This window comes from Zophobas morio, unplaced genomic scaffold (assembly GCF_036711695.1).
Source record: "Zophobas morio isolate AGI-343-1 ecotype UQ-CSIRO unplaced genomic scaffold, CSIRO_AGI_Zmor_V1 ptg000028l, whole genome shotgun sequence".
Lineage (NCBI taxonomy): Eukaryota > Metazoa > Arthropoda > Insecta > Coleoptera > Tenebrionidae > Zophobas > Zophobas morio.
Genome location: NW_026972133.1, coordinates 2,777,427 through 2,803,021, shown reverse-complemented (window position 1 = coordinate 2,803,021; position 25,595 = coordinate 2,777,427). Strand labels below are relative to the sequence as shown.

Sequence of the window (25,595 nt, the reverse complement as noted above, 5' to 3'; positions counted from 1 at the left end):
GTGGGTGGGGCCAATACTTGTCAAAATAAGACTGATTTTGCCCAATGATATACCTTCTACCTTTCATTTTCTTAGAGGGTATGTCATTTGCCAAAATCAGTCTTATCTTGGCAGCTACTAGCCTTCTAAGTAAATAAAGGGTGGGCCAATCCTTGTCAAGATAAGACTGATTTTTCCAAATAATATACCTTCTACCCTTCATTTTCTTAGAGGGTATGTCATTTGCCAATATCATTCTTATCTTATCAGGTAGTAGCCCCGCCCACCCACCCTCTGTTTTCTGAGAGGATATGTCATTTGCCAAAATTAGTCTTATCTTGGCTTTCTAAAAAAATAAAGGGTGGTTGGGTGGGGTCATTACTTGTCAAGATAAGACTAATTTTGTCAAATAATATACCCGCTACCCTTCATTTTCTTAGAGGGTAGGTCATTTGCCAATATCCGTCTTATCTTAGCAGGTACTAGTCCCGCCCACTCACCCTCTCTTTTCTTAGAGGATATGTCATTTGCCAAAATCAGTTTTATCTTAGCAGCTACTAGCCTTCTAATTAAATAAAGGGTGGGTGGGTGGGGCCAATACTTGTCAAAATAAGACTGATTTTGCCCAATGATATACCTTCTACCTTTCATTTTCTTAGAGGGTATGTCATTTGCCAAAATCAGTCTTATCTTGGCAGCTACTAGCCTTCTAAGTAAATAAAGGGTGGGCCAATCCTTGTCAAGATAAGACTGATTTTTCCAAATAATATACCTTCTACCCTTCATTTTCTTAGAGGGTATGTCATTTGCCAATATCAGTCTTATCTTATCAGGTAGTAGCCCCGCCCACCCACCCTCTGTTTTCTTAGAGGATATGTCATTTGCCAAAATTAGTCTTATCTTGGCCTTCTAAAAAAATAAAGGGTGGTTGGGTGGGGTCATTACTTGTCAAGATAAGACTAATTTTGTCAAATAATATACCCGCTACCCTTCATTTTCTTAGAGGGTAGGTCATTTGCCAATATCCGTCTTATCTTAGCAGGTACTAGTTCCGCCCACCCACCCTCTCTTTTCTTAGAGGATGTCATTTGCCAAAATCAGTCGAAAAATCGCAAACTTAAAAAATCGAAAAATTGAAAAATCAACAACCTGAAAAATCGAAAAACTGAAGAACTGAAAGATCGAAACTTTGGGAAGTGGAGAAGTGAGAAAATAAAAATATAGATTAATTGAGAAATCCGAAAACTGAAAATTCAGAAAAGTCAAAATTTGAAAATTAAAAAATATTGAAGAATTGAAAAATAGAAAAATTTAAAATTTAAAACATTGAGAAATTAAAATATCGTAAAATTGAAAAATGGAGAATTTCAAATATCAAAAATCAAAAAAATTAAAATTCGAAAACCCAAAATTTAACAAATCGAGAAAGTGAACAATCGGTTAACTGAAAAATTGAAACATCGAAAATTGGAAAATCGAAAAATTTTAAAAAATTAGAAAATCGAAAATTGAAAAATTCCGAAAATTGAAAAATTAAAATATAGAACTGAAAACTCGAATATCTAAAAGTTGAAAAATTGAGACATCGAAGCATAAAACAGGAAAATTGAAAATCCAAAAAGTAAAAAGTCGAGAAATCGAAAAATCCGGAACTCGAAGAATCGAAAAACTGAAAAATCACAAAATTGAACGAAACATCAAAAAATTAGGAAAGTAAAAAATTGAAACACCGAAAAGTCAAAAGAGCAAAGTCGAAAAATTGAAAAATCACAAATCTGAAAAATCGAAAAACTGGAGAACTGAAAGATCGAAACTTTGGAAAGTGGGGACATGAGAAAATAAAAATATAGATTAATTGAGAAATCCGAAAACTGAAAATTCAGAAACGTCAAACTTTGAAAAATTAAAAAATATTGAAGAACTGAAAAATAGAAAAATCTAAAGTTTAAAACATTGAAAAATGGAGAAATTCAAACATCAAAATATAAAAAAAAAAATTCGAAAATCTAAAATTTAACAAATCGAGAAATTTAACGATCGGTTAATTGAAAAATCGAAACATCGAAAAACTGAAAAATCGATAAATTAAAAAAAAATTAGAAAACTGAAAATTTTTAAATTTCAAAAATTGAAAAAGTGAACTATAGAAGAACTGAAAACTCGAGAAATCGAAAACCTAAAATTGGAAAATCCAAAATTTAACAAATCGAGAAACTGAACAATCGGTTAATTGAAAAATCGAAACATGGAAAAATTGGAAAATCAAAAAATTAATAGAAAATCCAAAAAGTAAAAGTTGAGAAATCGAAAAATACGGAACTCGAAGAATCGTAAAACTGAAAAATCACAAAATTAAACCGAAGTCAAAAAGCAAAGTCGAAAATTCGCAAACCTAATAAAAAACCAAAAAATTCAAAAATCAAAAACCTAAAAAATTGAAAAACTGAAGAACTGAAAGATCGAAACTTTGGGGAAGTGAGAAAATAAAAATATGGATTAATTGAGAAATCCGAAAATTAAAAATTTAGAAACGTCAAAATTTGAAAAATTAAAAAATATTGAAGAACTGAAAAATAGAAAAGTCTAAAATTTAAAGCATTGAAAAATTAAAATATCCTAAAATTGAAAAATGGACAAATTCAAACATCAAAAAATCAAAAAAATAAAAATTCGAAAATCCAAAATTTAAAAATCAAAAAGTGAAAAATCAACGAATCGAGAAATCGAAACTGGCAGCTACTAGCCTTCTAAGTAAATAAAGGGTGGGTGGGTGGGGCCTATCCTTGTCAAGATAAGACTGATTTTCCCAAATGATATACCTTCTACCCCTCATTTTCTTAGAGGGTATGTCATTTGCCAATATCAGTCTTATCTTATCAGGTAGTAGCCCCGCCCACCGACCCTCTCTTTTCTTAGAGTGTATGTCATTGCCAAAATCAGTTTTATCTTATCAAGTACTGATGACTAACTTTTACAAAAAATGATCAAAATTTGGATACATTACGAGGTTACTTATATGCGCAAGGCAGGAGTTTTGAACATATTTAATGGATTTTTCTTTTATTGATTTTGTTTTTGTTTATAATTAATAAATGTTTGATTAATTTTTTTGGTTTATTTATTATTGAAAAATAATAGTTTGTTTTATTAATAATAATGCACAACGATTAATGACTACTGGTTGTTATGGTTATTGTCCTGAAAAAAATAAAAGATGAATTTCAGCCACCATCGTTACCAAGAAATCAGAAAGTATTTTTTTGGACTCCCGAAACTCCCATACATAAGGCACTGAAGAGTTAATCCGCCATTTTCAAGACACCCGGTATATCGGAAGTAATTGATGGTAATGGACAATGTGATGTCATATATACTAATTTCGAAAAGGTTCTTCAAGAAATGAAGAAAAGTGATCTAGATAAAGAAGATCAGCACATTTATGAGTTTTACGCAAAAGAAGAGAGAAAAATACAGTAAAAATAAACTTTATTATTATTACAGTTCATTTTCATAAAACTCCCTCAGTTCTGCAAATGTTTCAAAATTCATCCCTCTATAAATCTCGTCCTTCTGACTAGCAGCAACCACAAAATCATACTTATTCTCATACAGAACAAACTGAGCTTTTGCTGGATCTGCTAGTAACTCAGCAGCGATTTCTTCAGACAACGCTACCATCTGCAAATGGGTGCAAGCCTGCGTTAAAGCAAACTGCTTAAAAAAATCACAACTGGCAAAAAACTCATCTTCGCTGATTATCCCTCCAAGCCCAAACCTCCCCAGAAGACTGTCAAACTCGTGGTAGTAAAACTGAAGCGCTTCTTCGAAGTGTGTCTTCCGAAATTCGCGATTAGTAGTCAGATGAAGAAAAGCCACAACGTCTTGCGCCGGCGGCCCGTAGCGATGAGACTGAAAATCCACAATGACACAATTCACGGGTCTTCCATCTTCAAACTTGAACATCATGTTGTTGGTCCAAAGATCACCGTGAAGAATGGTATTTCGGAAAACCGTCGACGGTTTGACGAAGGCGTGCTGAAGACGATACCCTTTCAGAAGTTTCTCCCGGAGCAAGTCCTTCGACATCTTCATTTCTGAATCGTGAGTCAGGTCCAACAAAGCGTTGAAACCGTGGTGGTACGACGCTTCGGCTTTCTTCACCATTTCTTTGTCAGAGTAGAAAGTTTCTGCCAGTTCTTCAGAAAATGAGTCAATCAGTCGGAAGGATTTCTTCTCTTCTAGAATTATCGCGCTTGCGTGAAGTTTAACGATTGATTTGAGGGCGACTTTCACACTTTCAATGTCAAGGGAGGTCCGACAAGATATAGAAGTGTAGCTACTTTGGGCTAGATCTTCAAAGACGAAAATGTTTCCATCTGTGTGATAGCAAGTAGGGATTGCGTTGTCTAGAACGGTGATGGAATATTGTCGTAGGAGATCTTGAAACTGGGTGAAGAAAAATTTTTCTTTGAAGAAAACGTTAACGTCGAGGACGAAGTCCCGCTGGGATTTCACTGTCGGGATGGATTTTACGAAGAAATTGTGTTGTTCGAGGTCCGAATTTCGTTTGATGGTGATCTTCAGTGAAGAATGGTCACCCAAAAACCCCTTCACTTGTCCGAACGGAGTCTGACGAAAATCGATAACCGAAAAGTCTTCATTGTCGAGTTTCTTGGATATAATTTGGTGACACAATGGTGTGGAAAACAACGAATCTGTGCTTGACGTGTTCATTTCACTAGACTGAGGATTTTAAAGCTGGATTGACATAAATAAATTAACTGTGTTTATTTTAGATTTAGATTTAATTGTTGTGGTGGGAAAGTTTGTCACGATTTTACATAAATACTTAAACCAGCTGACTTTCATAGAACTCCCTGAGGTCAGTAATCGCTTCTAAGTTCCTTTGCATAAAAATTTCGTCCCTCTTGCACACATCCCTAATGAATTCGTACTTTCCTCGAACAACTCTTCAGCTATATCGTTTCTCAAAATAACCACCTGCAAATGCGTTAAAGTCTGCGTTAACGCAAACCTTTTAAAATAGTCACAACTTTCGAAAAACTCCTGCCTTGTCACCACCTCCCCCACATCGTACTCCCTAAAATGTCCCCTCAACTCCCCATAGTAAAACTCCAACACCTCCCCCAGCCGCTTCTCCCTAAACCCCCGATCCGTCACCAAATACAAAAAAGCGACCACATCCTGCGCCGGCGGTCCGTACCTATACGTCTGAAAATCCACAATACAACACTCCTCCACCCCCCTAAAAAGAAAATTCTTCGTCCACACATCCCCATGGCAAATCGTATTCCTAAACCGTTGCGACGGCGTCGCAAACACCGCCTGCAAATCGCAACCCTCCAGAGCCTTCTCCTTGAACGCGTCCTTCGATATCCCGAAATCGTCCTGATGCGTGATGTCGATCAAAGCTTTGATTCCTTGTTTACATGATTTCATCGCACGCTCGGTTGAGTCCGCACCCACGTAAAAGCTCTCTTTGAGCTCGACTCCGAAAGTTTCTGGCAATCGGAACGATTTCACCTCCTCGAGAATCAGCGCACTTGCGTGTAATTTGGCGAACGTGGCGAGGGCGGCTTTCACGTGGTTTAGGGATAGGGGAGCACGCGAGGGGAGGGTGCGGAAGCCGAGGGGTGACAAATCCTGGAAGAAGAAGGTGCCGTCGGTCACGTGGTAGCAAACCGGGAGGGCGTCGTCGAGGAGGGTGATCCCGTGAGTCTTCAACAACGGGAGGTATTTTTTGAAGAAGTTGGTTTCTTTGAAGATCCCGTTGATTTCGTGGAGGAAGTTTAGTTGCGACGGGACACGCGGCGGCGATTTTATGAAGAAAGAGAGGGTTTCGGGAACGGGGGTGCGTTTAATGGTGGCTTTGAGGGTGCAGTGCTCACCTAGGTAGCCGTTGATTTCGGAAAACGGGAGTTGTTCATAGGTTAGAACTTCGAAGTTGGGGGTTTTGAGTCTGGAACTTATGGCTTTGTAGCAGTCGCTTAGAGGGACTAAGGGGCCTTCAAATTTTTTCATTTCGTGCTAATGGCGCGACTAAATTTATTATTGTTTTGTTCTATTGTTCGACTATCTGAAAAACGTGTTGTTGTAATAACGCGGACTCGTAAACTTTAATACCTCACGACTTTTGAATGCACGCCACCACTCTACTTAATAAAACAGCATTGTCCTAACGCATAAATTGGTTTCAATTTAAAGCAAGATTATTCTATAAATTGTGTCTAAGTGGACGATTAACCTCAATATAAATCGAATGCATTTTTCTAATTTACATTTTTGTCGAGTTTGAGCAAAATGACTGAGTTGTCGGTTGCAGAGTGTGAAAATATTGTCAAAAACTGTGTGAAAAGTCAAGTTCGGACACTTACGTCCGAAATTGTACCACTACCGAACGATAATTTCATCCTCAAAGTCACCATTCATGATGGTGTCAACGAAAGAACGCTTAGTTTTTTCGCAAAGACAAGTTTGAAGAAACCGAAAATTTATCAAATTTTGTTCGACGATTTCAAAAACGCGATTCCGAGATTTAACCCTAAAATCACCCCCGAGTTGTACTATGGAAAGGCAAATTTGTTGTTTTTTGAGGATTTGTCGTGGCAAGGATTCCAAGTTTGTGCGAAAGAAGATCTGGATTTGGACCACGTTAAAGTCGTGTTGAAAGTTTTGGCCAAGTTCCACTCAGGAAATTTGGCCTATGAAGAAATTAAAACGAAAGAAACAGGAGAACGATTTACCTTGGACCAAAAATACAAAGTTGATGGTTTTAGAATAAATCTGAAGACAACTGAAGTCGTGGAGTTGCTTTCCACTTTGACAAATCAAGACGACTTAGTCGAACTAGTGGAAGATCTAGAAGGGCGTCAGAACTCCCAAAAATCCAGAAGAACTTTATGTCATGGTAATTTAATGGTGCGAAATATTATGTTCAAGTACGACCAAGACGCCCCAATTGACTGCAAACTACTCAATTTCAAAGCAACCCAGTACGTACCACCCATTTTCGATTTTCTTCAACTGTTGTTCTTCGCTACGAGTGAAGATTTTCGTCAACACCACTTAGAAGACTTGTTATTCTATTACCATAGATGTCTTTGCGAAGACCTGAAACAGTACCTTCTAGAACCTGAATCGTACGAACAACTGCGAAAAGAAGCTCACTACTTTTTACCCATAATCAAACTAGAAAAGGCTCTTCGTTTCAAAAACCACCAATTTTCAGCAGCACTTCACGAAACCCTGACTTGCCCAATTCTATCACGTGAAGATTGTTACACTATAGTCACTAACAAACTAAAATCGCCGAATTTCAAACTAATTTCTTTTGTAGTTACCCCTCTGGACAAAGCCAACGGTTATCTAGGCACCTACCACAAACTAACCATCAAGATCTTCCACCAAACCGAACAAACCATCAACTGTTTCGTGAAATCAATCCCCAAAAATGACGCTTCTAGAAATATAGTGAACGAAGCTAATTGTTTTCTCAAAGAAATCTTCATCTACCAAACTCTAGCCCCACAGATGCGAAAAATTGACACCTTCAACCAGTGTCTAGCTCCTTGTTATTTCTACAGATCGGAAGAACTGGCAGTTTTTGAAGATTTCGCCACACTTAACTATCAAACCCTTCCAGCGCAAGTACCGTATGATCTACCACTTCTAGCACTAACCGTGAAGAAAGTGGCACAATTCCACGCCTCCACCATACTTTTTGAAGAAATGAAGTCCAAAGAGTTAGACCGGAAGTACCGATTGGGGGATGAATACCAGAAGTACCTACAAGAGATTTATTTTTCGCTGGAGCAACACTCAGGGGCTGTTCTTATGCAAGTCGGCGTTCGCTCAATCATCGACGTTATTAATTTATTTCCAGAGCTCAAGACGGAACAGAATCAGAAGAATTTCAACAGATGGTGGCCAAAATTGCAGACGCTTTTTTTCGAGGTGACGCTACCTTCTAGGGTTTACCGAAACGTGGTCTCACATGGTGATTTGTGGACCAACAACATCATGGTCAAGCTTGATGGTACCCAACCCATTGACTGCGTTTTCGTCGATTTTCAATGTACGCGATACTGTCCACCAGCCCATGATTTCCTGTCAGTGATTTATTTGACCACGGATCGCACGACTCGACTCACCCATGAAGACGAATTGAAGACTTTCTACTACCAAGAGTTTGCCAAAATTTTGGGTGATTATGGATACAGTGCTGACGATATTTACCCCCATGACGAATTTCTGCAAAGCGTGGAATACACAAGACCCCAGATGGTACTCCAGACCATTATATACCGAATGTTCACTATGTGCACGCCTGACGAAATTTCGTCGTTCTTGGTCGACGACGAAACCGCCAAATTCGTCTTCTTCAAAGACCGCAAAGAATACTTGACGAAAATTTGCGAAAAGTCGCCTACAGTGAAAACGTATCTGCGGGAAGGTCTCCTAGATTTGTACTCTCTCTGTGACGGATTTATCGATGTTTGAAAATATTATTGTATGACTTATTAAATTTGTTTGAAAATCGACGAATTGTTCTATTGTTTAATAGCGCAAACTCGTAAAAATTATTACCTCGCATTGCATGTCGCGACTCCAATTGCTTTCTTTTTCAACCGCGATAATTTTAGTTCGAATTGTTCCTAATTGGTTTAAGTGACCTTAGTCGGGCTGTATAAAACGAACGATTTTCGAGTTTCTTCGAGTTGTAACGAAATGACTGAGTTGTCTGTGGCAGAGTGTGAAAATATTGTCAAAAACTGTGTGAAAAGTGAGGTTCGAACACTCACTTCCGAAATTGTACCACTATCGGACGACAATTTCATCCTCAAAGTCACCATTCATGATGGTGTCAACGAAAGAACGCTTAATTTTTTCGCAAAGACAAGTTTGAAGAAGCCGAAAATTTATCAAATTTTGTTCGACGATTTCAAAAACGCGATTCCGAGATTTAACCCTAAAATCACCCCCGAGTTGTACTATGGAAAGGGAAATTTGTTGTTTTTTGAAGATTTGTCGTGGCAAGGATTCCAAGTTTGTGCGAAAGAAGATCTGGATTTGGACCACGTTAAAGTCGTGTTAGAAGTTTTGGCCAAGTTCCACTCGGGAAGTTTGGCCTATGAAGAAATTAAAACGAAAGAAACAGAAGAGCGATTTACCTTGGACAAAAAATACAAAGTAGATAATTTTAGAATCAATTTGAAGAAAAGTGAAGTCTTGGACTTGCTTTCCACTTTGACAAATCAAGACGACTTAGTTGAACTAGTGAAAGATCTAGAAGAACGTCAGAACTCCCAAAAACCCAGAAGAACTTTATGCCATGGTAATTTAATCGTGCGAAATATTATGTTCAAGTACGACCAAGACGCCCCAATTAACTGCAAACTACTCAATTTCAAAGAAAACCAGTACGTACCACCCATTTTTGATTGTCTTCAACTGTTGTTCTTCGCCACGAGTGAAGATTTTCGTCAACACCACTTAGACGACGTGTTGTTCTACTACCATAGATGTCTGTGCCAAGAACTGAAACAGTATCTTCTAGAAGTTGAATCGTACGAACAGCTGCGAAAAGAAGCTCACTACTTTTTACCCATAATCAAACTAGAAAAGGCTCTTCGTTTCAAAAATCACGAATCTTCAGCAGCACTTCACGAAGCCCTGACTTGCCCAATTCTATCACGTGAAGATTGTTACACTATAGTTACGAACAAAATAAAGTCGCCGAATTTCAAACTAATTTCTTTTGTAGTTAGCCCTTTGGACAAAGTCAACGGTTATTTAGGCACCTACTATAAACTAACCATCAAAATTGTCCACAAATCCGAAGACAATATCAACTGCTTTGTCAAAACAATCCCCAAAAACACCTCTGCTAGAAGCGTTATAGACGAAACCGGGTGTTTCTTCAAGGAACTCTTCATCTACGAAACTCTAGTGCCACAGATGCAAAAACTTGGAATCAATAATATCAATACATGTCTATCTTCCTTCTATTTCCAAAGAAACGAAGATGTGATAGTTTTCGACGACTTGACAGTGAAAAATTATAGAATGCTACCACAACACCCCTTTGACTTCCACCTTCTTTCACTCACTGTCAAAAAACTAGCACAATTTCACGCTTCCACCGTAATTTTTGAAGAAGAAATGTCCAAACGAAGAAACCGCAAATATCGTCTAAACGAAGAATACGACAAACACGTCAGAGAGATTTTCTTCTCGCGCGAAAAACAATCAGGCGCTTTGATTATGCAAGTAGGTGTTCGATCAGTATTCCACGTTGTCAATCTATTTCCAGAACTCAAAACTGAAGAAAATCAAACCAGTTTGAAGAAAGTGTGGCCAGAATTGGAGAGGTTGTTTTTTGACGTGATTAAGCCCTCGGAACGTTTCAGAAATGTGCTTTGTCATGGCGACTTATGGACCAATAACATCATGGTGAAGTTTGACGGTGCAGAACCCATTGATTGTGTCTTCGTTGATTTTCAAAATATTAGATATTGTTCGCCTGGTCACGATTTTCTCTCTGTCATGTATTTGACAACTAATAGAACGACTAGAATGAAGCATGAGGAAGACATGGCACATCTGTACTACCAAGAGTTTGCTAAAGTGTTGGGTGTGTATGGTTACGACGCTACAACAATCTACTCGTTTGAAGAATTTCTGGACAATGTAGAATACATGAGGCCCCAAATGGTAGTGCAAGCTATACTATACATGATGTTCGCGTCCAGTTCTGACGACATTTCTTCACTTCTGGACAACGACGAAACTTCCAAGTATATCTTTTTCCAAGACCGAAAGGAGTACTTGGAGAAAATTTGCCAAAAATCTTCCATCGTCAAAAATAATCTGCGGGAGTGTGTCTTAGAATTATACTATTTTTGCAGTTGTTTTAAAACTAATAAATAAATCACCTACTTTTCCATCTTGTTTCATTTTGACAGAACAATTGTGGTTGTTTATCTAATCATTTATTTACCCACGCTCAAGTTTAATTTAGGTCGAGAATAAGTCACTTCAGTCCGAATTTAAAAGTGCTGTTGGTTACAATGGTTCAGTCTTTAACCACCCAAGACTGTAAGTTGCTTCTTCAAAAACATTTAAACTCCGAAAAGTGTGAATCTCTGACACTTGAACATGTCTTGGCCGCTTTGAAGGTTTTGGCGAGTTTTCACGCCGTTGGTCTCACTTTCGACGAAACAAAGTCTACTTCGGAAGCTTTCAAGTGCACGAATTTTGATATCAGAGACCCTAAAATTGTGGCTTTAATTTCATCTGTGGTGGAAAACGAAGATGAAATATCTCGAGTGATCGAAGACCTGGAGGAACGGCAACTTCATTCAAAGTTGGTAAAAACTTTCTGTCACGGGAATTTAGCTCCCAAAAATTTAATATTTAAAGATCGATTTGAGTGTAAATTGATAAACATAGAATCAAATTTTCGCGCGTCACCCACTTATGATGTTCTTCAGCTGATTTTCTTGAACACAACGGCGGAGTTGCGCCAGCACCATTGGAAGACTTTGTTGGATCACTACTATGATTGTTTAAAGCAAGAAATTCAACACACGATTTTTCCAGTCGAAGATTTCCATCTAAGTGTTCATCATATTTTACCTATAGCAAAATTAGAAGCTGCTCTATTCCACCAAAACGAAACAGCGCTGGAAGAATTGAAAGAAATCCTAAACTGTCCACTCTTGTCGAAAGAAGATTGTTATGTCATCGTCAAAAATAAGCTCGCCAAGACAAACTACAAGTTTTTGTCCTATAAAGTGACACCGCTGGGTGATGTTAGTGGATTTTTGGGTCAATACCATCGACTAGAGATCAAAATTCGTCTTCAGTCGGACGAAACGACTATCAATTGCTTCATTAAATCAGTCCCAAGACTCGGTACTCCTATGGATATCGCCAAAGATCTTAACAGTTTTTCAAGAGAATTCTTCATCTATGAAACAATAGTCGCACAAATGCTAAACCACGAAATCAACATCATCAATGACTGTATACCACCTTGCTACTTTCACAGACCCAAAGAATTCATGCTCTTTGAAGATATGGCTCTTCTCGGCTACAAAAATTTAGACGCTATGGAACCTCTAAATTTCAACATGCTTACTTTGTTGGTCAAAACGTTGGCCAAATTTCACGCTTGTTCTCTCCTTCTTGAAGAAAAAGTCTCCCAAAAGGAAGGAAAACCCTACTCTTTGTACAACTCCTACAAAGAATATTTCACCGAACCCCTGTTCTTCGAGGACGAGAAACACAGAGGTGCCAGACAGTCAGGAACTGGCGTCAAAGCAGTCCTCACCGCCGTCAAACTCTTAACAGACATCCAAACCCCAACAAACCAACGCAACTTTGACGCATTTTGGCCAAAATTCAGAGAGTTGTACTACACAGTGCCCAGACCCTCGGACCGTTTTCGGAACGTGTTGTGCCATGGAGATCTGTGGACCAGCAACATGATGGTCAAATACGAAGACGGCGAAGCTGCGAAATGTGTCTTGTTTGATTTCCAAATAGTCAGATATTGTCCCCCCGTTTATGACCTGCTTTCGGTGCTTTATTTAACCACACATCGTTCCACAAGACTGAAGTATGAAGATGAACTCGTTCGAACTTACTACGATGAATTGGGGCGGATTCTGGACTCGTATGGGGTCGATGTTGGGAATTTTTATTCGTATGGGGATTTTCTGGAGTGTCTTAATTATATCAGGCCTCATATGTTGATGCATGCGGCGTACGAGTGTACTCTGACCATGTGCACACCCGAAGAAATTTCGTCTTTTCTGAGCGATGAAGAAACATGCAACCGAGTCTTTTTTGAAGATCGTACCGAGTTTATGACGATCATGTGTGAAAAATCCGACTTGTATAGAAACCGACTGAAGGAATGTATCTTGGATATTTATGACTATTGTGACTCCATGTGCGGTAAATAAATCTGATTTATAGTGTTTGTATGACTTTATTTAATATTAATAATTATAAAATTTGTTTGAGCCGCAACTTTTTTGACTTGAATTTTTTACTTCCCCAACGTAAGCGTCCCGGATTTTCATTAGACATAATCTCCGAAAGTACTGGACCGATACATTTTTAATCAAAATATATTTACTTATCCCCTCCAAAAAATTGATGACGTCAGCTCAAAAATTTGTTGAATAAATCCTATCTAATTTGTACAAAGTCTGTACTTGTGATTTATCATTCTATTAATATTTTTTGGATATACAGGGTGACTCAATAAAATTAATGAATGAGTGATTTTTTTACTGATTTAATCAGGAACTACAAAACCCAATGCTTTGAACTCTTCGAGATGTTGTATGACCATCATAAATTTTTGATCAAATTGCTCACCCCCCCCCCCCCCATAAAATGATTACGAAGTCTAAACAACTAAACACTAGAGAAGATCTTCAAAATTCCTGCCTTGTTCATGTAAGTAAGCTCGTAATGTTTCCAAATTTTGATCGTTTTTTTGTAAAAGTTAGTCATCAGTACTTGTTAAGATAAAACTGACGTTGGCAAGAGAGGGTGGGTGGGCGGGGCTAGTACCTACTAAGATAAGACTGATTTGGTAAACCACTTACCCTTTAAGAAAAGACAGGGTGGGTGGGCGGGGCTAGCACCTGCTACGATAAGGCAGATTTTGGCAAAGGACATATCCTCTAAGAAACGAGAGGGTGGGTGGGAGGGGCTAGTGCCTGCTAAGATAAAAATCATTTTGGCAAATGACATACCCTCTAAGAAACGGGTGGGTATGTTATTTGGCAATATCAGTTTTTTTAGATTTGCTTATACAGGGCGTCTCAAAAAAATTAATGAATCAATCAATTTATTTTATTGAATAAATCAAGAATTGCAAAAATTAATACTTTGAAATCTTGTAGATGTTTTAAAGTTATTGTAAGCATGTAACCAAATATATCTCATTTGCCAAAATCAGTCTTATCTTAGCAGGTACTCGCCCCGCCCACCCACCCTCTCTTTTCTCAGATGATATGTCATTTGCCAAAATTAGTCTTATCTTAGCAAGGAGTAACCCCGCCCACCCACCCTCTATTTTCTCAAAGGACTATGGCATTTGCCAAAGTCAGTCTTATCTTAGCAAATACTAGCATTTTGGCAAATGACATGCGATTTAAGAAAATAGAAGGCTTAGATAGTACCTGCTAAGATAAGATTTACTTTGGCAAATGACATATTCTCTAAGATAAGAGAGGGTGGGTGGGCGGGGCTAGTATCTGCTAAGATAAGACTGATTTTGCCAAACGACATACGCTCTAAGAAAATGAAGCGTAGAAGGTATATTATTTGGCAAGATCAGTCTTATCTTTCGCAAGTATGGGTCTCACCCACCCAACCCTTACTTCAAGTATTGGCCCCACCCACCCACCCCTTATTTTCTTGAAGGGTATGTTATTTGGCAATATCAGTTTTTTTAGATTTACTTATACATATCTCATTTGCCAAAATCAGTCTTATCTTAGCAGGTACTCGCCCCGCCCACCCACCCTCTCTTTTCTCAGAGGATATGTCATTTGCCAAAATTAGTCTTATCTTAGCAGGAACTAGCATTTTGGCAAATGACATGCAATTTAAGAAAATAGAAGGCTTAGATAGTACCTGCTAAGATAAAATTTACTTTGGCAAATGACATATCCTCTAAGATAAGAGAGGGTGGGTGGGCGGGGCTAGTATCTGCTATGATAAGACTGATTTTGCCAAGCGACATACGCTCTAAGAAAATGAAGAGTAGAAGGTATACCATTTGGCAAAATCAGTCTTATCTCGGCAAGTATGGGCCCCACCCACCCACCCCTTATTTCAAGTATTGGCCCCAGCCACCCACCCCTTGTTTTCGTGAAGGGTATGTTATTTGGCAATATTAGTTTTTTTAGATTTACTTATACAAGGCGACTCAAAAAAATTAATGAATTAATCAATTTATTTTATTGAATTAATCAAGAATTGCAAAAATTAATACTTTGAAATCTTGTAGATGTTTTAAAGTTATTGTAAGCATGTAACCAAATATATCTCATTTGCCAAAATCAGTCTTATCTTAACAGGTACTCGTCCGGCCCACCCATCCTTTCTTTTCTCAGAAGATATATCATTTGCCAAAATTAGTGTTATCTTAGCAAGGAGTAGCCCCGCCCACCCACCCCCTATTTTCTCAGAGGACTATGGCATTTGCCAAAATCAGTCTATCTTAGCAAATACTAGCATTTTGGCAAATGACATGCGATTTAAGAAAATAGAAGGCTTAGCTAGTACCTGCTAAGATAAGATTTACTTTGGCAGACGACAAACCTTCTAAGAAAAGAGAGGGTGGGTGGGCGGGGCTAGTATCTGCTAAGAAAAGACTGATTTTGGCAAATGATCCGCTCTCTAAGAAAATGAAGAGTAGAAGGTATATCATTTATCAAAATCAGTCTTATCTTGAAAAGTATTGGCCCCACTCGCCCACCCCTTATTTTAAGTATTGGCCCCACCCACCCACCCCTTATTTTCTTGGAGGGTATGTTATTTGGCAACATCAGTTTTTTTAGCATTATTTATACAAGGCGACTCAAAAAAATTAATGAATTAATCAATTTATTTTATTGAATTAATCAAGAATTGCAAACATTAATACTTCGAAATCTTGTAGATGTTTTAAAGTTATTGTAAGCATGTAACCAAATATATCTCATTTGCCAAAATCAGTCTTATCATAGCAGGTACTCGGCCCGCCCACCCACCCTCTCTTTTCTCAGAGGATATCTCATTTGCCAAAATCAGTCTTATCATAGCAGGTACTCGCCCCGCCCACCCACCCTCTCTTTTCTCAGAGGATATGTCATTTACCAAAATTAGTCTTATCTTAGCAAATACTAGCATTTTGGCAAATGACATGCGATTTAAGAAAATAGAAGGCTTAGATAGTATCTGCTAAGATAAGATTTACTTTGGCAAATGACATATCCTCTAAGATAAGAGAGGGTGGGTGGGCGGGGCCAGTATCTGCTAAGATAAGACTGATTTTACCAAACGACATACGCTCTAAGAAAATGAAGAGTAGAAGGTATATCATTTGGTAAGATCAGTCTTATCTCGGCAAGTTTTGGACCCACCCACCCACCCATTATTTCAAATATTGGCCCCACCCACCCACCCCTAATTTTCTTGGAGGGTATGTTATTTGGCAATATCAGTTTTTTTTAGATTTACTTATACAGGGTGACTCAAAAAAATTAATGAATCCATTTATTTTATTGAATAAATCAAGAATTGCAAAAATTAATAATTTGAAATCTTGTAAATGTCTTAAGGTTATTGTAAGCATGTAACCAAATATATCTCATTTGCCAAATCAGTCTCATCTTAGCAAATACTAGCATTTGGCAAATGACACACCTTTTAAGAAACTAGAGGGCGGGTAAACGGATCTAGTACTTGCTAAGATAAGATTTACTTTGGCACGAAAAGAGAGGGTGGGTGGGCGGGGCTAGCACCTTTTTACCTTTACCCAATATTTTTGAAATTTGCTTATACAGGGTGAGTCAAAAAAATTAATGAATCAGTCAATTTATTTAAGTTTCCTCCTCTTTTGTTTCATTATACACGACTCCATAAACTAAGCGTCATGGGTGTAAGACTTGCTTTCTCGGTGGAAGAACGAATCCTACAGTATTGCATTTTTTTCCCATGAGAACAAAAAAGGTACCCGATTTTCTCCAGAATATGAGAATACAATAGATACTGTTATTATTTATCACGTTGTACTTATCCGTGTGCTTTACAACAATTCATAGTTCAAAAAAATAAAATTGTGCAACATTTTGCAAATTAACTTTGAAACTGCAAAACCGAATGCTCTGAATCTTGCAATCGTCGCAAATTTTATAATTTTAAGTAACTTTCGACCATTTTTTAGATTTAAATTGATTAGCCAAATTTTGGTTAGCTGATCTTCCTACATACTGAGTTTGACCACAATCGGAACAGTAGTTTCGGAGATTATACCTATCTATACTTATATAATAAAGCTGAAGCTGTTGTTTATTTGAACACGCTAATCTCAGAAACTACTGGTTCAAATTCAAAAAATCTTTTTGTGTTGGATAGTCCATGTATCATATCTACATATAGGCTATATAAAATCGCGCTACGATCATTAGGAGCGAAGTAGCAATGAAAAATTCGGAAAAACGGGAAAATTATTCCTCCTTTGACAGCTTCCGTTGCTTACGCTGCTTAAACGGTTAAAGTTACGTAAAAATCATGTATGACGAAATTGTTCCCCTCTAAAAGTTCTAAAGAAAAGTCCGCGACAGCATATGTCTATCTTTTAAGGTCGAGTCAGTATAACCTTTTTTATGGTAATGAAATTTGTTCTAAAATAATAATGCATTATGTATAAAATTCTCGCGTCACACTGTTTATAACCGAACTTCTCCGAAATGGGTAGACCGATTTGTATGAAATTTTTTATGTCTATTCGGTAGGTCTGACAATAGGCTGTAAACTATTTTTTAAACCCCAAAGTGATAAGGGTGGCCTACCCTAAAAAATTTTTGTCTATTTTTTTGACAAATTTTTTTATTTTTATTTTTTTAAGATTTGGCATTAAATACACATAACCCTAAATTTTCATCTTTCTACCACCAACCCCCATTTATTAATCACCTATAAAATAAAAATCAATTGCTGTTCCTATTAGTCCCGCTAAGACTCAAAAACGGCTTGACCGATTTGAAACATTTCTTATACTACGGGGATGCTTTATAAATAAAAAAAATAAGGATAACTTAAAAGAACAGTAAAAAATTAAAAAATTCTAAAAATTATGTATGGGAATCGCCACTTCGAATTACTTTCAATAGTTTCTGACGGACCTGTCGTCTAACTGACGTGTCATACAAAACTAATTCTTCCGTGCGATTGTGAAAAGTATATAGCATTTGAAATCGTTTTTTGTTTTTTGTTTTCGTAAAAAAAAAACGTCGTTTATTTTAAGAAAAGTCTTGGTTAAAGTGAATTTAATTACACATTGCGAAAGTTTCTTATTCATTTTGATCTGCCATTCTATTTACCTATATTCACTTTGTTGGTTTCGACAAAACCTCAAACTTTACCGTTATTCGAGGATTTAATTTGAAGTTTTCAATATTTTAAAATTCTCAAGACAAAATTTACAGATTTGATTGACTGTGAAAATAATTCTGTGTCGTTTTATGAAGTTCATTAAAATGCCGAGAAGACGACAACCTCACATAGGTCCACGAATCAAATGTGCGACGAACTACCTCAGGTGCAAACCGCATTGATTTATTTCATGGGTAATTCGGATATGGAAGTTGATCAGCGTTGTGCTCATAATCAACATAATAGTCAAACATTGAAGCGAGACATTGGGTGGTATGAATAAAACTGAGTAGATACTCATATTCGAAGTACGAAGTACCTACTTCATTATTACTCTTATATACCTGAGCATCTACTCTATGTACTGAGTACCTATTGGGAAACATTGTATCTCCCCGGACACAAACTGAACATCTACGCGTTTTGTGAGCATTTAATCTAGAAATGAGCATCGGCGTGGCAAATAACTGACCTGTCTGTAAAGTAGCTTAGAAAACCAGTAGGATCGTTGTAAAGAGTGAATTTTAACTAAACATAGTGACTTTCATGAATGTGGAACGTCGTCAAAAGGTGCATTCAGTTTGAAAAACACATTAGGAGCAGGAATATCGAATACTTTTATGTAATTAACTTTTATTTATGTATAAATTGTGCAGTGCGTTTTTTCTAACACTGGCCATAGAGATTCCCATCTCAAGGTGTCTACCTCATACTAACTTATATTTTGGTGACTCGAATTTTGCCTTGATGGTTGAACACTGTTGTCCTTTTTTGTTGTATCGAGATACTACTTGAGCATCAACTGTTACTTACTGAAGTATTAGTATCATCTAGAAAAACTAGAAATATTTTGATTTGATATTCGAGTAGATACTTCGTATTTCGAGTATGAGCATCTACTGAGTTTTATTTATATCAACCATTGTCAAAAAATTGATCGAACGTTGTTTCGACAGAACTTCCTTCGCACCAAAAGTATAATAAAACATATTCAGCATTTTCGAGTTGAGTCTTTTCTTCACACAATTTTGTGATGACCTAATCAACATTTACTATCAACACGTAGGTATACCACCTTGGATTGGTGCAGTGTAATACTAAAAATAACTGTACTGTATTCCCAAAATTATCTGCGAAAATCGAGTGAGCCATTCCATCAATTTTTTGGGGGGAACAAATAAATATTCTTAACAATTTACCATGCTTACAATAACTTTAAAACGTCTGCAAGATCTCAAAGTATTCATTTCTGCAACTCTTGAGTTTTTCACTAAAATAAATTGACTGATCCATACATTTTTTTGAGTCACTGTAAAAGCAAATCTAAAAAATATGAATGCAGTGATAAATTACGAAAATATACTGATGATATTTTCCACATTTTAGATAGGATTTATTCGGCAAAATCTTGAGATGACGTCTTCAAGTTTTTGGGCTTGATAAACAGATATATTTTGATTGAAAACCTACCATGTCAAACAGTAACTTCAAAATGTCTGCAATATTTCAAAATTCAGTTTTGCAATTCTTGATTCAATCAATAAAATAAATTGACTCAGTGATTAATTTTTTTGAGACACCCCCTATAAGCGAAACTAAAAAATATGAATGGAATGATAAATCACAAGTATAGTCTCATCCTATTTTGGACATTTTGGATAGGATTCATTTCACAAAATTTTGGGCTGACGTCATCAATTTTTTGGAGGGGATAAGTAAATATATTTTGCATAAAAATTTATTATGCTTATCATATGTTTAAAATATCTGCAAGATTTCAAAGCATTCGATTTTGCAGATTCAAAATTAAATCGTAGGTGAAACGGAGTTCACGGGGTCAGCTAGTGTCTAATAAAAATTGATACAGGTGACAAACAGGCAGACAGGCAGACGGAAACGGGAGATCACATTTTTCGTACTCTAGAGGTCATGAAAGGTCGAGAAAACATGAAAGTCAATAACATCTATGAAAACTCGACTGAGGAGAACCGATGTAGCAGGAAACGTGTTCGCGACTGCAGGAATTCGCAGACACAGACAGTGACCTGGGATGACGCAACACTTTGGTGACTCCGAAGCTTGCGTACTGTGTAAGGTTAGTGGAATGTGTCATTTTCAGGTTATCTTTGCCTTCTCACAATTCAAATTTTTCACACAACAATTAGCGTGTTTATAACCTAACAACTTGAAACTGGGGTGCCAGCTGGTGGCAGCAACCCTAGAATAATTGTTATTGTTATCATGACCCTCGTTAACTCCAATCAGGTAATTATCACATCACAAACTCACACCTTTTTGTTATTGGTTTATTTACATTTTCAGTTTCAGTGACAACTGTTAACACCAAATTTTACTGTCAAAAATGAACAACTGCGCACTAACTCGCGACGACTGCGACCTCATCGCCAAAAAACATTTTCACAGCGATGACGTAATTACAACGAACTTCGCACTACGACCACTAGAAGACGAAAACTTCGAACTTAACATCACCATCTACCACGGAAAAACGGTCACAACTATCCCATTTTTTGTGAAAACGGGTCCAAACGAAGCGCCAACCTTGGATACAAATTTTTCCCCGAAACTATACCTCAAAAAGCACAACTTAGCCGTCTATGAAGACCTACGGCAAGATTTTGAAACCCGTGGACGACTACTAAACACCGAAGAGCTACAAATCGTTCTAAAAACATTGGCGGCGTTCCATGCATCAAACTTCGTCTCTGAGCTAGATCACTCGAATTTTGATCTAGAGTCACCCACGGTCACAAGTTTGTTGTCGTCGGTGCTAGAAAATGACGACCAGGTGTCCAAAACTATCCAAAATCTGCGCCAAAAACAACTCGAGTCGAAATTCAGACGAACTCTGTGTCACGGCAACTTGACTAATCGAAACTTGATGTTCAAAAACGACAAAGGGGCTCCGACTGAGTGTAGATTGTTGAACTTCAAAGCTAATTTCTGCGTACCTCCAATCTACGACGTTCTTCAGTTGATTTTCTTCAATACGAGTGAAGATTTGAGACGGTGTCACTTCCAGGCTTTGCTCAATTGTTACTATGAGTGTTTGAAAGAAGAAACGACGAAGGGTGACTTGGACGTCACTGTCGACGATTTTCGATTAAGTGCCCATTATTATCTACCTGTGGTTAAATTACAAGCTGCACTTCACCACCAAAACGAGACAAGTGTACAAGAATTGAAAGAAAGTCTAGCTTGTCCACTAGTTTCCAGAGAAGATTGTTACGTGATTGTCAAAAATAAAACCGGAACTACGAACTACAAGTTACTGTCTTATAACGTGACACCGCTGAGTGATGTTAGTGGATTTTTGGGTCAATACTATAGACTAGAGATCAAAATTCGTCTTCAATCCGAAGACACAACCATTAATTGCTTCATTAAAGCGTTACCAAAAACAGCTACCCCTTTAAGCATTGTCAACGATCTTAACAGCTTCTCAAGAGAAATTTTCATGTATGAAACTGTCGTCACACAAATGAAGAACCACAAGATTAACATTATTGACGAATGTCTACCACCGTGTTACTTTGTCAGACCGAAAGAGTTCATGATCTTTGAAGATATGGCTTTCCTTGGATATAAAAATCTAGATGTTATGGACCCTCTAGATATCACCATGCTAACTTTGTTGATGAAAACGCTAGCTAAATTCCACGCTTGTTCTCTCACTCTTGAGGAAAAAGCAAAACCTTACTCTTTGTACAACTCCCACAAGGAATATTTCACCGAGCCTTTGTTTTTCGAAGATGACAAACACAAAGGAGCCAAACTGACAACAGTCGGAGTCAAAGCAGTTTTAACCGCTGTCAATTTGTTAAAAGAAATCCAAACAGAAACGAACCAACGCAACTTTTATGAATTTTGGCCAAAATTCAAAGAGTTGTACTACGAATTGCCCAAACCGTCTGCCCGTTTTCAGAACGTGTTGTGTCATGCAGATCTGTGGACTAGTAATTTCATGGTAAAATATGACAACGATAAAGCTGTCAATTGTGTCTTCTTTGATTTCCAAATCGCCAGATATTGTCCTCCTGCTTATGATCTACTTTCGATGCTTCATTTAACGACAGATCGCTCCACAAGACTGAAGTATGAAAATCAACTCATTAAAGTCTACTATGACGAATTGGATCGAATTTTGAACTCGTATGAAGTCAACATTGGTCACTTTTATTCGTTTGACGATTTCGTGGAGTGCTTTAATTCGCTTAGACCTCACATGCTGATGCATGCAGCATACGAATGCACTATGCTCACGTGCACACCCGAAGAAATTTCTTCCTTTCTGAGCGATGAAGAAGCATGCAGCCAAGTCTTTTTTGAAGATCGTACCGAGTTTATGACGATCATGTGTCAAAAATCTGACTTGTATAGAAACAGACTGAAGGAATGTATCTTGGATATTTATGATTATTGTGACTCCATGTGTGGTAAATAAATCTGATTTATATTTATAGGTTTGTATCAATTTATTTAATAATTAAAAAATTTGTTTGTGATTTTTTGATTTGAATTTTTCAATTTTTCTTTTACTTCGCCAACATAAGCGTCCCGGATTTTCATTAGACATAATCTTCGAAGGTACTGGAGCGATACATTTTTAATCAAAATATATTTACTTATCCCCTCCAAAAAATTGATGACGTCAGCTGAATAAATCCTATCTAATTTGTACAAAATATGATGAGTCTGTACTTGTGATTTATCATTCAATATTTTTGTATATACAGGGTGACTCAAAAAAATTAATGAATGCGTGATTTTTTTACAAATCTTCGAGATGTTGTAAAGTTATCATAAACATGATACATTTTTGATCAAAATGTATTTGCTTACCCCCCCCCCCCCTCAAATGATTACGAAATCTCAAAATTTTGCCCTTCCGAATTCTTTATGATGTACATTACGAAAAAAATGTAATTTTATAAAAGTATTTTTTTTTTTTTTGGATAATAACCGTAACAATCAGTAGTCATTAATCGCTGTGCGTTGTTATCAATAAATCAAACCGTTATTTTTCATTAATAAATAAACCAAAAAAAAAACATTTAATACAAATAAATTACAAACAAAAACAAAACCAACAAAAGAAAAATCCATTAAAGCATAACCAACTAAACACTAGAGAAGATGTTCAAAATTCCTGCCTTGTGTATATAAGTAAGCTCGTAATGTTTCCAAATTTTGATTCTTTTTTGTAAAAGTTAGTCATTAGTACTTGCTAAGAACGACTGATTTTGGCAGCTCACATACCCTCTAAGAAAAGAGAGGGTGGGTGGGTGGGGCTAGTACCTGCTAAGATAAAGGTGATTTTGGCTAATGAGATACCTCTAAGAGAAGAGAGGGTGGATGGGCGGGGCTAATATTTGCTTAGATAAGACGGATTTTGGCAAATGAGATCCCTTCAAGAAAAGAGAGGGCGACCTTACTGAGGTTGTGCTCTTCTATGTTTGCCACCTGTGTCATTATCATTTCCCACCAAGGATGTTGCACATATGGGCAGCGCCTCCCGTTTGCACTTTAATTTTTTTTATACAACATTATTATAATAAATTAATTATGATATTTCTATATGGTAAATAAATAAATCAATGCATATCATTACTTGGTATTAGTACCCGTAATGATAGAAGTATATTTTATAATAAACAATAATCGACAATACATGGATATTTAGTTAAATTAATCCAATCATCATCATTAATCGTCATTTTGTCAAAAAATACAAATGCAACATATTTTTGGTTTTTATTATTTTTTAAGAGAAAATTAATGACTGCGCCTCGGGTACGTGTTTAATTTATATAAATTGACAACGTAGAGTTAAAACTCCAAGAGTACCTCTCTGGATTGATGCACTCTTTTTTTTAAAGAATGTGAAACCTTCTCTGGGGTCCCAACTGTTTTTTCTTTTAAGTAAAACCTTCTCGGGGCCGCCAACTGTATTTTTTTTAGCAATGTGAAACCATCTCGGGGGTCCCAACTGTCATTTTTAAAAATGTAAAACCTTCTCGGATCCGTCAACTGTATTTTTTTTAACAATGTGAAACCTTCTCAGGAGTCCCAACTGTCATTTTTAAAAATGTAAAACCTTCTCGGGGCCGTCAACTGTATTTTTTTTAACAATGTGAAACCTCAGGAGTCCCAACTGTCATTTTTAAAAATGTAAAACCTTCTCGGGGCCGCCAACTGTATTTTTTTTAGCAATGCGAAACCATCTCGAGGGTCCCAACTGTCATTTTTAAAAATGTAAAACCTTCTCGGGGCCGTCAACTGTATTTTTTTTAACAATGTGAAACCTCAGGAGTCCCAACTGTCATTTTTAAAAATGTAAAACCTTCTCGGGGCCGCCAACTGTATTTTTTTTAACAATGTGAAACCTTCTCGGGGGTACCAACTGTCATTTTTAAAAATGTAAAACCTTCTCGGGGCCGCCAACTGCATTTTTTTAATAATGTGAAACCTTCTCAGGGGTCCCAATTGTCATTTTTAAAAACGTAAAACCTTCTTGGGGGTCCCAAATGTCATTTTTAAAAATGTAAAACCTTCTCGGGGCCGCCAACTGTATTTTTTTTAACAATGTGAAACCTTCCCAGGAGTCCCAACTGTCATTTTTAAAAATGTAAAACCTTCTCTGGGGCGCCAAATGTATTTTTTTTAACAATGTGAAATCTTTTCGGAGATCCCAACTGTCATTTTTAAAAATGTAGAACCTTCTCGGGGGCGCCAAATGTATTTTTTTTTAAGAATATGAAACCTTCTCGGGGGTCCCAAATGTCATTTATAAAAATGTAAAACCTTCTGGGAGGCGCCAAATGCATATTTTTTTAAGAATGTGAAACCTTCTCGGGGGTCCCAATTGTCATTCTTAAAAATGTAAAACCTTCTCGGGGCCGCCAAATGTATTTTTTTTAACAATGTGAAGCCTTCTCAGGGGTTCCAACTGTCATTTTTAAAAACATAAAACCTTCTCGGGGGCGCCAAATGTATTTTTTTTTTTAATGTGAAACCTTCTCGGGGGTCCAAACTGTCGTTTTTATAAATGTAAAACCTTCTCGGGACCGCCAACTGTATTTTTTTTTTAACAATGTGAAACCTTCTCGGGGGTTCCAATTGTCATTTTTAAAAACGTAAAACCTTCTCGGGAGCGCCAAACTTATTTTTTTAACAATGTGAAACCTTCTCGGGGGTCCCAACTGTCATTTTTAAAAATGTAAAACCTTCTCGGGGGCGCCAAATGTATTTTTGTAAGAATGTGAAACCTTCTCGGGGGTTCCAACTACTGTCATTTTTAAAAATGTAAAACCTTCTCGGGGCCGCCAACTGTATTTTTTTTAGCAATGCGAAACCATCTCGAGGGTCCCAACTGTCATTTTTAAAAATGTAAAACCTTCTCGGGG

General features: G+C 37.1%; 5 protein-coding genes across 10 annotated transcripts in view; 2 read left to right on the top strand and 3 right to left on the bottom strand.

The window, feature by feature from the left end:
* Positions 1-25,595, bottom strand: part of LOC135137142 (adenylate cyclase type 8-like) — a 158,952-nt gene that overhangs the window by 24,444 nt on the left and 108,913 nt on the right. The window lies entirely within an intron of this gene.
* LOC135137090 (uncharacterized) lies at positions 3,449-4,809 on the bottom strand. The gene has a single exon (XM_064066636.1). The coding sequence runs from the start codon at positions 4,711-4,713 to the stop codon at positions 3,475-3,477; it is 1,239 nt and encodes a 412-aa protein (XP_063922706.1). The 5' UTR covers positions 4,714-4,809; the 3' UTR covers positions 3,449-3,474.
* On the bottom strand, positions 4,866-6,143 carry LOC135137091 (uncharacterized). Its single transcript, XM_064066637.1, has 2 exons — positions 6,129-6,143; positions 4,866-6,072 (listed from the first exon to the last, which is right to left on the bottom strand). The coding sequence occupies exon 2, from the start codon at positions 6,019-6,021 to the stop codon at positions 4,876-4,878; it is 1,146 nt and encodes a 381-aa protein (XP_063922707.1). The 5' UTR covers positions 6,022-6,072; positions 6,129-6,143; the 3' UTR covers positions 4,866-4,875.
* LOC135136878 (uncharacterized) lies at positions 8,728-13,048 on the top strand. The gene is made up of 2 exons (XM_064066338.1): positions 8,728-10,910; positions 11,021-13,048. Exons 1-2 carry the CDS (start codon positions 8,728-8,730, stop codon positions 12,969-12,971), a joined length of 4,134 nt encoding a protein of 1,377 aa, XP_063922408.1. The 3' UTR covers positions 12,972-13,048.
* On the top strand, positions 20,209-22,649 carry LOC135137078 (uncharacterized). Of its 2 annotated transcripts, none has more exons than XM_064066622.1 (2): positions 20,209-20,433; positions 20,497-22,649. In XM_064066622.1, exon 2 carries the CDS (start codon positions 20,531-20,533, stop codon positions 22,631-22,633), a length of 2,103 nt encoding a protein of 700 aa, XP_063922692.1. In that variant the 5' UTR covers positions 20,209-20,433; positions 20,497-20,530; the 3' UTR covers positions 22,634-22,649. The 2 variants fall into 2 exon arrangements, with proteins under 2 accessions (XP_063922692.1, XP_063922691.1); XM_064066621.1 differs by having other exon boundaries at positions 20,491-22,649.

What these genes read in the sequence shown, in the direction of transcription:
- LOC135137091 (XM_064066637.1), bottom strand. Translation starts at nt 6,021, where the DNA reads ATGAAAAAATTTGAAGGCCCCTTAGTCCCTCTAAGCGACTGCTACAAA.
- LOC135137078 (XM_064066622.1), top strand. Translation starts at nt 20,531, where the DNA reads ATGAACAACTGCGCACTAACTCGCGACGACTGCGACCTCATCGCCAAA.
- LOC135136878 (XM_064066338.1), top strand. Translation starts at nt 8,728, where the DNA reads ATGACTGAGTTGTCTGTGGCAGAGTGTGAAAATATTGTCAAAAACTGT. An exon ending in TTATACTATTTTTGCAGTTG is followed by an intron (nt 10,911 to 11,020) that starts TTTTAAAACTAA and finishes AGTTTAATTTAG; the next exon opens with GTCGAGAATAAGTCACTTCA.
- LOC135137090 (XM_064066636.1), bottom strand. Translation starts at nt 4,713, where the DNA reads ATGAACACGTCAAGCACAGATTCGTTGTTTTCCACACCATTGTGTCAC.